The sequence below is a fragment of the Camelus ferus genome, chromosome 2 (genome assembly GCF_009834535.1).
Source record: "Camelus ferus isolate YT-003-E chromosome 2, BCGSAC_Cfer_1.0, whole genome shotgun sequence".
In the NCBI taxonomy this organism is placed as follows: domain Eukaryota; kingdom Metazoa; phylum Chordata; class Mammalia; order Artiodactyla; family Camelidae; genus Camelus; species Camelus ferus.
The window spans coordinates 116,196,039-116,209,948 of NC_045697.1; the positions used below are offsets into that span (position 1 = coordinate 116,196,039).

Below are 13,910 nucleotides of genomic sequence, written 5' to 3' on the forward strand. Positions count from 1 at the left end.
TCTACATACTCTGTCTCCACTCTCTCACCCTCCTCCTACTCCTCCATCATTTGGGCCTTGAAACTCAAAGAAAAATCTCTAAAAGTTACCAGCGTCCTGTTACCTAAATCTTTTCTGATCTTGTATTAATACCACGTCTCAGCAGCATTCGATGACTTCCTTTTCCTTAGAGCATCACCTTCTCTAAGTCTCCTGGTTTCTAAAGATTACCCGTCTCCAGGGACCATCAGCCCTCTTCCCCTCGGCACCCCATGACCTCACTCAGTCTGTGGTTTTACATTTAATGCATAAACTGATGTCTGCCGAGGCAACGCCCCACCCCTAACCTCTCACCGTGACACCCACTCATCTCAACAACTACTCCTGGCCGTGTAATAGCCAATTCATGTTCAAACGTCCAAGACAGACCTTGAGCTTCTTCCCCAATGATCTGCTTTCCCACAATCAGAATCCAATTGTTTAGACCAGAAACCAACTTGGAGTCAAGTCCCTAACTCCTGCTTTCGTCACATCTCACCCTCCGGCCACTCCTGTTTCCCAAATGCATCCTCCCGACTGACCAAGTGCACCATCTGCCCGTGAAAACCAGCCTGAGTCAGCGACAACTCGCGACAACTCACGACCACCTCTCACCCGGACCATGCACGCAGACACGGAGTCACAGCATCACACCCCTCTACTCTGAATCCCCACTGCCTGCAGTAGGAAATCCCAACTCCCCGTCCTGGACCGCAGAGTCCCGCACTGCCGGCTGCACACAGCATCCTACGCTCGCTCGACCGCGCCGAGCCCGTTCCCACTGCAGAGCCTCCGGGACCCATCGGTGCTGCGAAGACCTTTGCCCAGCTATGCCACTCAGACGGTACCTCCTTTCGACCACAGAGTCGAAGCAGCCCAGCGCCCAGTCTTCCGCTGCCCAGCACGCCAACACACGAGCACAACGACACGGCCTGTCCACCTAGGTCTCGCCCGCCCACAAGGAACCAGCTCCGGGGTGGCGGGCGGCCCCTCTCCCTGCTGCGTCTAGCGGACCGCGGGCATGCCACCAGAACGGGCGACCCCACCAGTGCCTCTCACCAGTGCCGTCAGAAAAGCGTGAAGTCGTCCACATGACGAGGCTCCAAATAAACAGAAAGTACCAAAACGCCTTTTTGTCTTTCAACATTGTTAGGGAACGTTTTATCAAAAGCCTATTGATGTTCCCTGAATTCCTAGAGTATATTCATCATGATCGTGTGTGTGGGCGCGCGCGCGCGCGCGTGTGTGTGTGCGTGTGTGTGTGTGTGTGAACATCTGTGAGAGACGGAGTCCAGCCGCTTCTTGTTTCCAGCTCTGAATGGCCCCAAGCAGCTCCTCTGCTCGGCATAGTTTTGGCTTCCACTCCTAACTGGGGTGTTCTCCTCCCCTCTGGTAAATATGCTGCTTCTAATTCACGTGGATTAAGGGAGTAAACATTACAAAAATAATGCTGTATGGAAAAAAAAATAGTTTTTAAGTGAAGATCTGAACATCTTTACAAGGCACAGAGTGTGTGCTCTCAACAGCCACACGGCCGACTGACGGCACATCAGAAACTGCTCAGGATCAGTGCACGGCTTGCACGTGGGGGGCCCCACAGGGCACGGAGCAGGGCTTTCAAAGAAAAAAGCCGTCCCCTCTGCCAAGAAGACCACTGTGCCACTGCCCAGCACTGAATAAACAGACTTTGAAAGTCTAGATTCGGAGCTGCTTTTTTTTTCTAAAATTAGAAAACTGCATTATGTGGAAGTCTTAACTGCTCTCCATTAATCCCAAGGGTAAAACTTCTATTTATAAAATCCAAGGAAAATAACTCATCTAAATAAAATGTATTTTTTCCCAGAAATGGTAGTTATGACAAAGCATTCACCCAAGTCACTGAATTTATCTGCACTTCCTTTCTTGCTATGATTCGCTTTGATACCCTGATCTTCTCCTAAAAAAGGACTTACATTACTTTCGGCTGATGTTTTCCATAAATATGAGACAGAAATGACTTTTCAACACAAGCCAAATAAACGTCCCACAGGAGCCTCCCTGTAAGCTCACGCCCACAACGTTGAAGCGTCTCCAGAACACACTTCTGAAGGTGTGGACACACTAACCTACACTGTGGAAGTAATCAATTATTTCTAACCAAAATTAACCTTTGAAACAGCAGAAAAGTGATGGTTCTAAGGCTGGCTGGTGGGCATACGAGACTTCAGTGTATTATCTCTACCTCTGTAATCTTGAAAATTTGCATAAGATGCATTAAAGTTTTCCTTTTTCTCTTGCGTAGAATTACTATTACCTAAATAGTTTTATAGCCACATATACTATAGACACATTATATAATCAATACACTTAAATTTTGTGCACATGGCAATGACACACATTTGCATATTAATAAATCTGCATTTGCAGATTAACCTCGTTCAGTTAGACAGACAATTGGTGGCACAATTTTTTCTTAAGACAGCTGTCATCAAAAACATAAAATGAAAGACACTTTGAAAATTATTGTTGCTTTAATTTGAGCCATCTTCTAAATTCCCAATGGTGTTGCCCTTTCTAATAAAACTTGCCTGAATTTTTAAACACTTAACCCACAATCTACTTTAATCTAAATTAGTTTCATTAAAAATTTAATCTTAGGAGCATTTAATCCTCTTGACACTTCGTCACTTAACAACTAACAGGAAACTGACATGCTCACAAATTAATTAGTGTTTAAACAGTAAAGGGGAAATACACAGAAAAAGCACCCCTTTCATAATTAGAGCCTGCTGCTATTAAAACTAGCAGGAGCTGGAGGAAATCAACCCTTCCCATGACGTCCTAGTTGGTCTTTATACGTAAATCCATCTTCCCAAGGTCCTTTATTTTCTGTTCCAGTTAGGGTAAAATCACTGCATTATATAAGATGTTTTTGATTTTTTTAATTTAACCCCAGATAACCATAAACAAGGCTGCTGTACCACCGCAGAGTAGAAGTGATGAGATTTTTATGTGTGGACTGTAAAAAAACAACTGTGGTGTAAACTGTGTTTCCCAGAAAAGGGCAGTCAGCCTCACACAATGAACATACTGCACACAGAGATCTAAAACACACCACACTAGTGAGCTGGATCATTCTTTGAAGAGTTAGGAACATTCTGGTTTCTTAAGTATCTGCGCACTAAGAAGTAGATTTGTATTTGCCAGGACGGCAAATAATGCTCCATTTTTTGGTATATTCACCAAGTGGTGTTCCTCACTTTAGGTGGGGAGGGCGAGGGGGAGGGCCAGGGGAGGGGAGAGGTTATCACTATGGCAGAAATGTCAAAAAGTTCTGTGGGTACACCTTATAGGGCCAAGTATGGACACTGGATGAGTCAGTGTTTTCATAACTTATCTTTAATCCTACTTCTAAATGACAATAAATGATCATATAAAATTCTAGCATCCTGTTACTGTTCATCTTTTTTTTTAAATTGAGTTATAGTCAGTTTACAATGTTATATCAATTTCTGGTGTACAGCACGTTTCAGTCATACATCAATATACATATATTTGTTCTCATATTCTTTTTCACCATAAGCTACTACAATAGCTTGACTGTATTTCCCTGTGCTATACAGTGTAAACTTGTTTATCTATTCTATATATACCTGTCAGGATCTAAGAATCTCGAACTCCCAGTCTGTCCTTACCCACCCCTCTCCCCCCGGCAACCACAAGTCTGTATTCTATGTCTATGAGTCTGTTTCTGTAATTTTATATTTAAGTTCATTTGCCTTCTTTTATTTTTTCCTTTGATCCCACATATGAGTGTTCATCTTACAGTGGCTCACCTCAGCTGATGCTCCCGCAGGTTCGATAAGGCTTCCATACCATGCAAGTAGGAATACACTATTTCCAGATCCTGTTTGAAAAAAGGACAGAAATAATTAGACTTGTCAGGAAAAGAGACTTCTAAAATAAGTCATTATACTTACAGACCAAATTAAAGGTAGCTTTCTTTAAATACAAGTGGTCTTAGACATTAAAAAGAAAAAACATTAAGGGAAACGCTGAACTGTACAAACATCCATCAGCTACAACTGCCTTTGGGACACACACAAAAGATATTAAAATATGAAATAAATGGGCTCAAACTTATGAAAATAAATTCCTCATAAGTTGTTATCACCTATTTTCTGCCTTTAACATCAAAATGTCACATGTAAAGTTTAACTTTTAAAGTATAAATATTTGCCAATTCCATCATTAAATTATTTCCTTAGTCAAGATAAAAATTAATCCATGCTATCTCATGAACTCTTAAACATGAGCATGAATTCACTTTTTTTTTTCAATTTTCACCAAATGACATTTCTCATATGTGGAAATATTCAAATTTAAATACCCTCTTTTAAAAATGAGAGACAGGCCTTGTGTTTCTAGATCACATTGCAACGCATAGGAAAAAGACTCAAAGCTATGCGTGAAAGTTTAGAACAGGTTAAAAACTCCCAGTCCTGTTTACACTCATTTATACGACAAGCCAGCAAGGAATCGGTATTTTTTTAAATTAAGGTATAGCTGAGGTACAATAGTATATAAATGTCAGGTGTGCAGGAATTCGTATTTTAAGGCTCCAATAAATGAATATCTAGCAACCTGTGACATCAAGAATTTGAGTAGATATCTACTCCTCCCCCAAATCTTAAGCAAAGTCGAAAACAAACATATTTTACGAAATTTGTAAAATTATCCTCCTCCTTAAAATAACAGCTCTATTGAGATATAATCTACACCTTTTGGGGGGGGGGGCAGGAGGCCACAGCAGCGCTGAGCCACTGCACACAGCCCACCCCAGCGGTGCACGCGCCCCTCCCACGTCCGCTGGCTTGGCCAGCTGTGCCCTCCTCTCCGGGGTGGGGCTCAGGGCTCCTCTCCCGGGGTGCCAGGGAGGCTAGGACTCAAGACTCATCACCTGTGAAAAATTCAGTGCTTTGCTTTTAGTGTATAATCACCATCACAATCCCTGAACACTTTTACCACCGAAAAACTGCTCCCATCAGCACCCGTTCCTCATCCTTCCTTCCCCCAGCTCCTAGCAACTGTTAGTCAACTTTGTTTCCGTGGATTTGCCTATCCCGGGCATTCTGTGTGAACGGAATCCCACAATGGAATTTACGACCCTTTGTGACTTGCTTCTCTCACTCAGCACAGCATCTTCCAGGTTCGTGTCTCTTGTAGCCTATAACACTTTTCCCCTTCTGCTGCCCAATAACACTCCTTTGCAGAGGTACGCCACATTGTGCTTACCCACCCACCCACAGATGGACATCTGGATTTTTCCTACTTTGGGGCAAGTGTAAATGATGCTGTTACAACTCTCACGCGTGAGTTTCTGTTAGGACAGCCGTTTTCAGTTCTCATAGGTATATACCAGCGGGTGGACTTGCTGCTAACTCTGCGTTTAGCTGTTTAAGGAACTGCCACATTGTTTACTTAAGTGGCTACATCATTTATAACCCCATCAGTGGCGTACGAGAGCTCTAATTTCTCCACACACATCCTTGTCAGCACTAACATCTGCCTTTTTTTATTTCAGCCTTCCCAGCTTTGCTCCAAGTGGCGTCCAATTGTGGAGCTGCTCTGCATGTCCCTAACGACCAAGGATGCAGACCATTTTTCATCTGCTTATTGGTCATTTATACAACGTCTTTAGGTAAATAGCTATTCAATGCTTTGTTTATTTTTTAATTGGGTTGTCTTTTTATTTTTCCACTTAAAGAATTCTTTATGTATTCTGCATAGAAGGCTCTTTTCAGATGTATCATTGGCAAATATTTCCTCCCATTCCCTGGGCTGTCATTTCACTTTCTTGGATGGTACCCTTTGAAGCACAAAGTTTTTAATTTTGACGAAGCCCAATTTATCTATTTTTCCTGTTTTGTTTATGCAATTAGAGTCACTGTTAAGGAACCATCATGTAATCCAAGGTCACCGAGATTTACTAACATCTTTTCTTAGAAGTGCTTCTTCTATAGCTGCTTCTTCTATTGAGGTCTAGGATTCATTTTGAATTATTTTCCACATAACATAAGGTCAAAGGCCAACTTCATTCTTTTGCATGCGATGTCCAGCTGCCCCATCTCCCTCTGTTGACAATACGAGTGCTCCCCACTGAGCTGCACTCTCGGTGAAAATCAGTTGCCCGTATTGTGGGTGCCGATGTCTGGACCCGCAGATCTACTTTGCTGGTCTGTGCGTCCACCCTCCCGCTAGCCCCACACTGCCTCCTCTGTGCAGCTCTCCAGCAAGCCTGAAATCAGAAACTGTGAGTTCTCCAACCTTCTTCTACTGTTTTGGGTGCCTTGTGTTTCTGTATGAATTTTAGAATCAGCATGTAAATCTCTGCAAACAAGCCAGCTGGGGTTTTAACAAGGGTTGCACTGAACCTGTAGATCAACTCAGGGAGCATGACTGTCATAACAATATTAAGTCTCCCAACCCACGACGTGGGACGTTTTTCCATTTACTTAGACCTTCTTTAATTTCTTTCAGGAATACTCTGTACTTTTCAGTGTACAAGTCTTGCACTGCTTTGGTTAAATTTAATCCTCTCTTTTGATTAAGGGGAAAAAAGTCTATTACCTTGGGAATACCTTTGAGAACAAGCCAAACTAGACGTGCAATTAGATTTCATATACTAAGGGCACAGATCAGGGACAATGACTCACAGAATAACTATGTAAGGAATCTGAGACCTTTCTAAGAAGGTACCAAGAGGGTTTTCAGCCTAAAATATTTTACTGTACCCCTTAAACAATACTATGATGTGTTAAGGGGGGGAGGACCTCATTTATAATTCTCAAGTGTCCCAATTTAAAATCTATCAATACCAGAAATTTAAAGTGTCACCCTCTGATGGTCAACTTTCAAATAAACTGACAGCCTTTAATTCTATTCATCTGTAGTCTTTGTTATTTCCCACAGACCTTTCAAAAGCTACTTTAAGACTGAAATCTAAAACTAGACCTAGAAATTCAATACAAATCAGAAAGCTAAACAAAACCTTTCCCACCACCTAATTATCAACGTGTGCACTCCTGAAGCTAATAGATCTTTAGAAGCAATCATACTCCAATTATAATATTCTACTTGCAGGCAAAGAAAGCCAATAAAAAATGTGCTACTTAATGAGAAATGTTCTTTAATACTTTGTAATGGAAGGTCCTTCTGAGTAATCCTAAAGTTCACATTCCATTTTAGATACTATAAATGTGTGTAGTTTCTTGCAGTCATTAAATGGTGAAGACTGCCCTCCCATTTCTGAAGTGCTTACAGCCTGAATCTAATACGAAAGTCTTACATTTTTTTCCCTGAAATACCCATCAACCTGTTATAACTGTCCAGGGCTTAAGATTGCTCCCTCTAAGCAAACAGACAAGCCCATTTACATTCACTTAGCACTCCTCCGCCAAATAAATCTACACTGACCAAGAAAGTTTGTTTCGGAAAGGATAGAAAGAAATAGGATTTTTCGAAAGCTGGAGAAGGGAGAAGTCTTAAAAAAAGAAAAATGACAGAATAAGACTTTGCAAGGTTGGAAATAGAGTGGAGGGGAAGAACAGCCTTCACCCTTAAAAGACCAGAGGCCTTCTGCAGCCGCACAGATAAATCACCTGCACCTTACAGAGTCATGGTGGGTTTTTTGGAGGGGTGAGGGGTGAGTTTAAACATGTATCACACCGGCAATACACAAGCAAGGAGCCCTGTGCAGGGGCTTTGTGCGAGTATTTCAGACACTTAGCTAGACCATGAGCTTCCCAAGTGAATTCAACACGACATGACGACCGGAGCTCCCTCTATCACTCTCAGAGTAAGTCAGCTCAAAGGAAACTGTTTCACATGGTCTGAGCCTCGCAAGCTGGGAAACGCGAGGCGTGGGCGTCATTCTTCCACACGAAGCTGTCACGTGGAAGGCAGTTCGGTCTCGCTAGTTAGACAACTTTATGGATAGATTCTACCTAAACCTGAGATCTCTTAGGAAGGAGTGGTGAGAAACTGTCGAGCCGGCGGGGCACACACACGTGTCCATGTCACGTGTCACCTGCAACCATCCCAGGTGTGGGCGATGAGGAAGAGCCAAAAAGCTTCAGAAAAGGCACCGGAGAATCTGACTCTGATGGATGAAAGAAAACAGCGAAGAGCAAGGAAATGAAGTTAGAGGAGGGTCTGCGACCTCGCTGCTCTCCAGGGGAGAGCCCGGCAGGCAGACACCAGGCTGCCCGGCGATGAGGGACTGCAAGGAGGGCAGATGGCGCTGACAGGCTGAAAGGCGGTGCTGGGGGGGCACGTCTCTCCTCCCTTCCTGGGGCAGGTGCACCGGGCGGTCTTCTGGAACGCGCAGATAGGGCCTTGGGGATCTTCCTACCATTTTCTCCCACCCTCTCCCCAGGGGTCCAGCGACCTCGCCTTCTCCCCACCCTCCCTCGGGGCACCCTGTCTGCCCTAAGAGCTAAAGAAGATGGAGGAACACAAGCTGGAGTGACCTGCGGGCTGGGACTCTTCCCTGGGGGCTGGCTGTCAGCATCTGCGTTTCCTAGGTCCAAACACATCTGCAGGTGGTCCAGACTTTCACAGCGCACCCAAGACAGATCAACTGCACCAGCGGGGAAGGAAGAGATCCGCGGGTACCAGGGGCCCCTCCCGGCCGCGCTCCCTACACTTTCTGCCCTCCTCTCCCCTCTGTGGCCTTTATTAATACAACCTACGAGTGGGTGAGGAGCTGCTTTCACAGCCAAGGAAATGAGGCAGCTCCCAAGCTAACCCAAAATCTGCCCCACTCGCTGCCTCCCAGAGCGAGTTTCCTCTTAAGAGCAACCATGAAACCTGTGGCCTTCCAGGATTTATCTTCTTGGAATCTCTTTTTCTCCCTCTGCACAAGCAAGACATTCACAGAATGAAGTTACATTTCAACAAAGCTGATGATGGAAAAAAAAAAAAACCACGCTGGCATGCTTAATCACCGAGAGTGTTCCGATTGTCCTTTGTGTCAAGAAACGTTGGTCTGCAAACAACCCTCTAACGCCCTGCACTGCACCACCAGAGACAAGTCAAAGTCACATGACTAGGACTGTTGTAAGGGCCCTTTAAAGTTATTTTCCCCCCAAGTTCTCTGGTCTTGGATACAAACAGGAACCTGTTGTTTTAACCAGGAAGCAGCATTTTTTTTTCAGAACAATAGATCTCTTCTAGGAAGGACATCCTTTCTTCAAAAATAGATGTTATTTGAAGGCAGATAAAAGTCATAAAACCACTGTAGACCAGGAGGCAAGAACACTGGCCGGCCAACTGGAATGCAGTTTTCCATGAAAAAGACTCTCTTCTCTCTCTCTCCCTCTCATATTTTTTTTTTTTTTTTGGTCCAAATGTAAACCATGTATCAAAACCCAAAAGCACCCTCTAAGTGACTAGGACAGTGGCGGCTCACAGCCTGACAGAACCCTCTGGCTCGGAGTCTGTAAACACAACCCAGGCCCCATGGGAAAGTCGGGGAGGGCTCTCCACCCTGGGCACCCTCCCTCGTAGCCCCTTGGAGACTCACCCCGGACGCAGCCTGACTTGCAGCACACATGTAATTCACTGACAGCTAGGTTTGAATCTCCCTGTTTACCAGCACTAGGGGCTGGCTAGCAACTTACGTTGAGTTTAACATGATCTTTGAAGAGCAGAGGGAAAGGAACTACCCCTCACACACCCCTCCCCGCCAACACAGACTGTAAACTGGGGGGGGGGGGGGGGGGCCACACTGTGTGCTCTACTAGGAGAAAAAAATCCTTTCCCTTTAAAATGAGTTTTGCTTTATATATGAAGCTATGCATTTAAACTATAGTCAGGAGTAAGGTAGCCAAAGGTACAACCTTTCTGTTGTAGGATAAATTAAAAAACAAAAAAAGTAAGACTGATTCCTTTAAAAAGACTGCATCTAACTCATCAAAGAAACTAAAGTCAAGACGGGCTACAGCTGGCAGCCTGTGGGGACAGGAACCAAGGCCAGAGGCCGGGGAGGGGACATCGGGGGGCAGAGGGGACAAAGGGAAGCACCCCCTGCCCCGCCAGCAGCCCCAGGACCAGGAACTGCCCACCCAGGTTACTCTCCCTCGCAAAGATGGGAAGGGAATTTACCCTTCCTGGCCAAAGATCACCGGCAAGGAATCTGAGAGTAACGTCCCGAACACTGTCACCAAGGACAGTACAAGCCAGAATGTCCCAGGCTCAAGCTTACGTCCACGGCCAAACCAGGGAGGGGCAGACAGGCGCAAAGTCGGCCAGCCCTGCTGTGCCTACTGACGTCGGGGCTAAGCTTAGGCATTTCAGCTGTGAAAGCCCCAATGCTTCTACACTAAAATATGTTTTAAAACCATCCTCAGAAGGACAGTGGGAAGAATATGGGCTGGGGTGTCAAACGGAGCAAAGCCTTCATCCTCACCCCATCCCCGCCGAGACGTGTGCCCTGGATGTGCTACAGGGTGAACGCTCTCTACTCCGCCCAGGCTGTGTCACTGAAGCATAACACTGTAACAACACTCGGCACATACAGACCTTTGAAAGAGTAGCCGATTTTATTACCTATAAGGTCTGAATATAGGAGCGCCAAGAATTATAAAATGTAAACTAGTCCTGGAATTTATGGACGTGGGAATTTTTATAAATCATTGCGTCTTTTCATATGTATCTCTATCTCCCCCCCAAAAAAAGTTGAATGAATGATTTTTAAAGGGCACCGGGATGTCTGCTTTACATAGCCAGGTTCTCTACCAGGTGTGCTGGTAGAGTACACACCTGCCAGCACTTTTCACATCTGTCTTGTTCAAGCCGCCTGCTTCCGGAGCTCCCCAGGCTGGCTCCCAGTGAAGCCCACACCAGCCACCTCTGCACCCCTTCCACACAAACGGCCAGCAGCTTTGGGGTCCAGACTAACACAAAGTCCCTCAAAACACACTCCCCTCCCTCTGACCTGGTGAACAGTGCTCGCCCACCCCTGTCTCCCACCTGAGCCCCTGCAGCTCTCACTGGGGCCCCCACAGGTGTGCGGTCACTTTACCTTCCAGGGTCCACCCTGTATCTCCTCGGTCAGAGAATAAACGCTCTGAACAAAGGTGCTGTTACCTTTTACCCCTTGTTCTCATCTCTGCATCGGCCCCAGGCAGTGAACCCACTGGAAGCAGAGGAAGAAAGGGGCAGTCCTCTCGCCAGAGTGGGGGTGATGGAAGGCAGGAGCCCCAGTGAACACCGCCCCCAGGAGTAAAAGGGACAGAGGGGACCGTGTCTGCAGTCTGGGTGCCAGGGCCGGGCGGTGCCACCCCCACCTGGTCCAGCAGAGACAGTTCTGCAAATGGCCACCAGGTGGCGGGCCAGCCTGACAGCCCTTCCAGGGCCTGCTCACACGCACAGTCACACGGAGGGGACCCGAGTCTTCACAGGGAACACCAGGGGTCCTTTCTCCTCTGTCCCTAATGAAAGGGGACACAAGGCCAGGGGGCGAACACAGGCCCACCAGTACTCTCACTAAAGTCACTTACTGCAGCATCCCGAACCAGCCTGCCCGCCTCACCCCACCACACACGTCTTGGGAAAGGGCCAGGGCGTTTAAAACAAAATGTCCCATCACTACACTGCTGAGGCGTCTTGTGCCCTTGGTGCCTCATATCCCAGAGGGTGACATCACCTCACCCTTCAGGGAAATGCAAGAAAAAAATCCCGGGTGGAGTGTTCAACGTCCAGGCAAATTCTTAAGCATGCTCTTCAACAGCCAGTCCAGCCCCAGGCCCGGGAAGGATGTCTTTGAGCTCGTTCACGTGCACCCGGAGGGGTGGGCCTCCTTCAGGCTCACAGGTCAGAGCCCAGGCAGCCTGGCGCTGCGCTACTGGTCCCCTGCGACTCTGCCGGGCGGGGTGTCCTCAGCCAGGGGCCCTGGGGCACTGCACCCTCACAGGACATGAGGGCAAGGAGTTCCAGAATCAAGACACAGGTTCCAGCTCTCCTGTTTGACCAAAATTTCCTCGGGTGTTCTTTACAGCTTAAAAAAAAAGTGTTTCTCAACAATTCCTTGACTTGAGACAAAAGCAATTATAAAGTCATTATGTCTTGAATGAACCACAAAATCACAAAAAGGACCTTGGGGCTGACCAGAGCACACCCTCATCCACGGCTACCCCACCTGATGCTGGGAAAGTCACGTTTCAGGAGGCGGTTGGCGGGGGGGGGGGGGCTTCCTGAGTTCAAGGAGCAGGGGACTGTCACACAAGAGCCTCCTTCTCTGTCTCCTTCGTCCTGAAGACAATGCACGCGTCAGTGGATCAGTGGCCACAGGCATCCCAGGGCCGTGAGATGAGCCGTGCTGCTCACACCCCATGGTCACTGTCACGGGCAAGGGAAATAACCCCATGAGCAAATAAGTGTCACTCGCGAAAGCTGAACTTTCTCATTAGAATAGTCGACATGAGTTGTAGCTAAAAACTCATCCTGTGGACCAAAATAAGGAGACTCTCAAGCATCTAGATCAGCCCACAATTCCTGCTTTGGGAGTCGGTGCATTTCCCCTCAGGACCTTGCACACCACCAGGCAGACCGCTTCCCGGAGTCCACGTCCCTCAGGCAGCAAGGACAACTTGTCGAAACACACCTTCATTTTGAAGTAACTATCTTATCTCAGGCTCTCAGACTGCAAAGTGTGTAGTCAGATATTAATTTCACGTGTAGAGATGACCACAGTGGAAAAGCACCTGCCGTAAACTGAATGCCGACCTCACCTCTGCGCTCCGTGAATGAGCAAGCAGGCAGAGAGTGACTGCATTTTAAGTTCTCACTGAACATTTGATTAAGTACAACCTGAAAGGCAAATCAGCTGTACACACATGTGCACACACGTGCCCTCCCTCTTGGATAAAATGATGCTTGGATTGTCTTCTATTTCAATTTTTTGAAAAATGAGCCAAACACGCCCCACCCCCACCCAGTTCTCCTATAATGACACAGTTAAAACTCTGGGCTTGGTGTTTATTTCCCAGGGATGGCCTGGCTCTGGTTAACCCTGCAGGAACCCAGCTGGCATGAGTGGGTGGAGGGGACCCCCCCCCACCTCCAAAAACCCCGGCTGAAGGCCTGGCTCTGCAGAACCACCATCAAGACACTTGAACTTCCAGAGGTGATCTAACTCCAGATGCTCCTTCAACGGGCTGCATTCTGAACCATGCACGGTGCAAATGTCAGTCTTCCTGCAGGAGCGGGAGCTCAGACAGCCCTGCATAACAAAGGCACAGAGGCCAGGGTCACCGAGGACACAGGCTCTTCAATGCCTCTGAGCAGAGAGGAAGCTCTTCTGAATGGAAGCAGGTTTTAAATATAGAAAACCTCACTGCTGCCATTTTTCTAGGACAAAAGACGAAAATAATTTGACATCTGTTTTCCCATCTTGAGTGCTTTACAGAGGAGTGAAACTACCAATAGTATCTCTTATTCTCCAACTTTTCCATTTCTCAAGAGGACAAGAGAGGCAGCTGAGAACATTCCACATATGCAATTAAAGCCTTCCAGCTCTGTTCGTCAGAAATGAAAGAAAACGTTGAAGAAATTTTACGTATGATTCAAAGCTGATCTCTTTCAGATCTGTCCGTAATAGGAGAGGTGGCTGCGAAGAGAAGTTACCTGTCCAACCAGATAAGCAGGGGGTGGGGGGGAGCAGTTACAGAAAAAGAAGCACATTCCAAATGGTGGAGAAGCAACAGAGACTATTAAAATACGTACACACAATTCTAATCAAGCGCTCCACGGGAAGAGCAGCGGGCCGTAGTTTCTGAAGCATCCTGCCTTTCGATCACGTTTCAAACATCTAACACCTGGCCTCATGCTCCTGCAGCTGTCCTGCCTCC

General features: G+C 46.5%; 1 protein-coding gene across 6 annotated transcripts in view; it reads right to left on the bottom strand.

Moving 5' to 3' along the window:
- RAPGEF2 (Rap guanine nucleotide exchange factor 2) overlaps positions 1-13,910 on the bottom strand; it is a 219,735-nt gene that overhangs the window by 151,473 nt on the left and 54,352 nt on the right. For all 6 annotated transcript variants that reach the window (XM_032465830.1, XM_032465796.1, XM_032465822.1 and 3 more), the window contains exon 2: positions 3,834-3,904. In XM_032465830.1, coding sequence (XP_032321721.1) covers positions 3,834-3,904 — 71 coding nt within the window. The remainder of the gene's footprint in view (positions 1-3,833; positions 3,905-13,910) is intronic.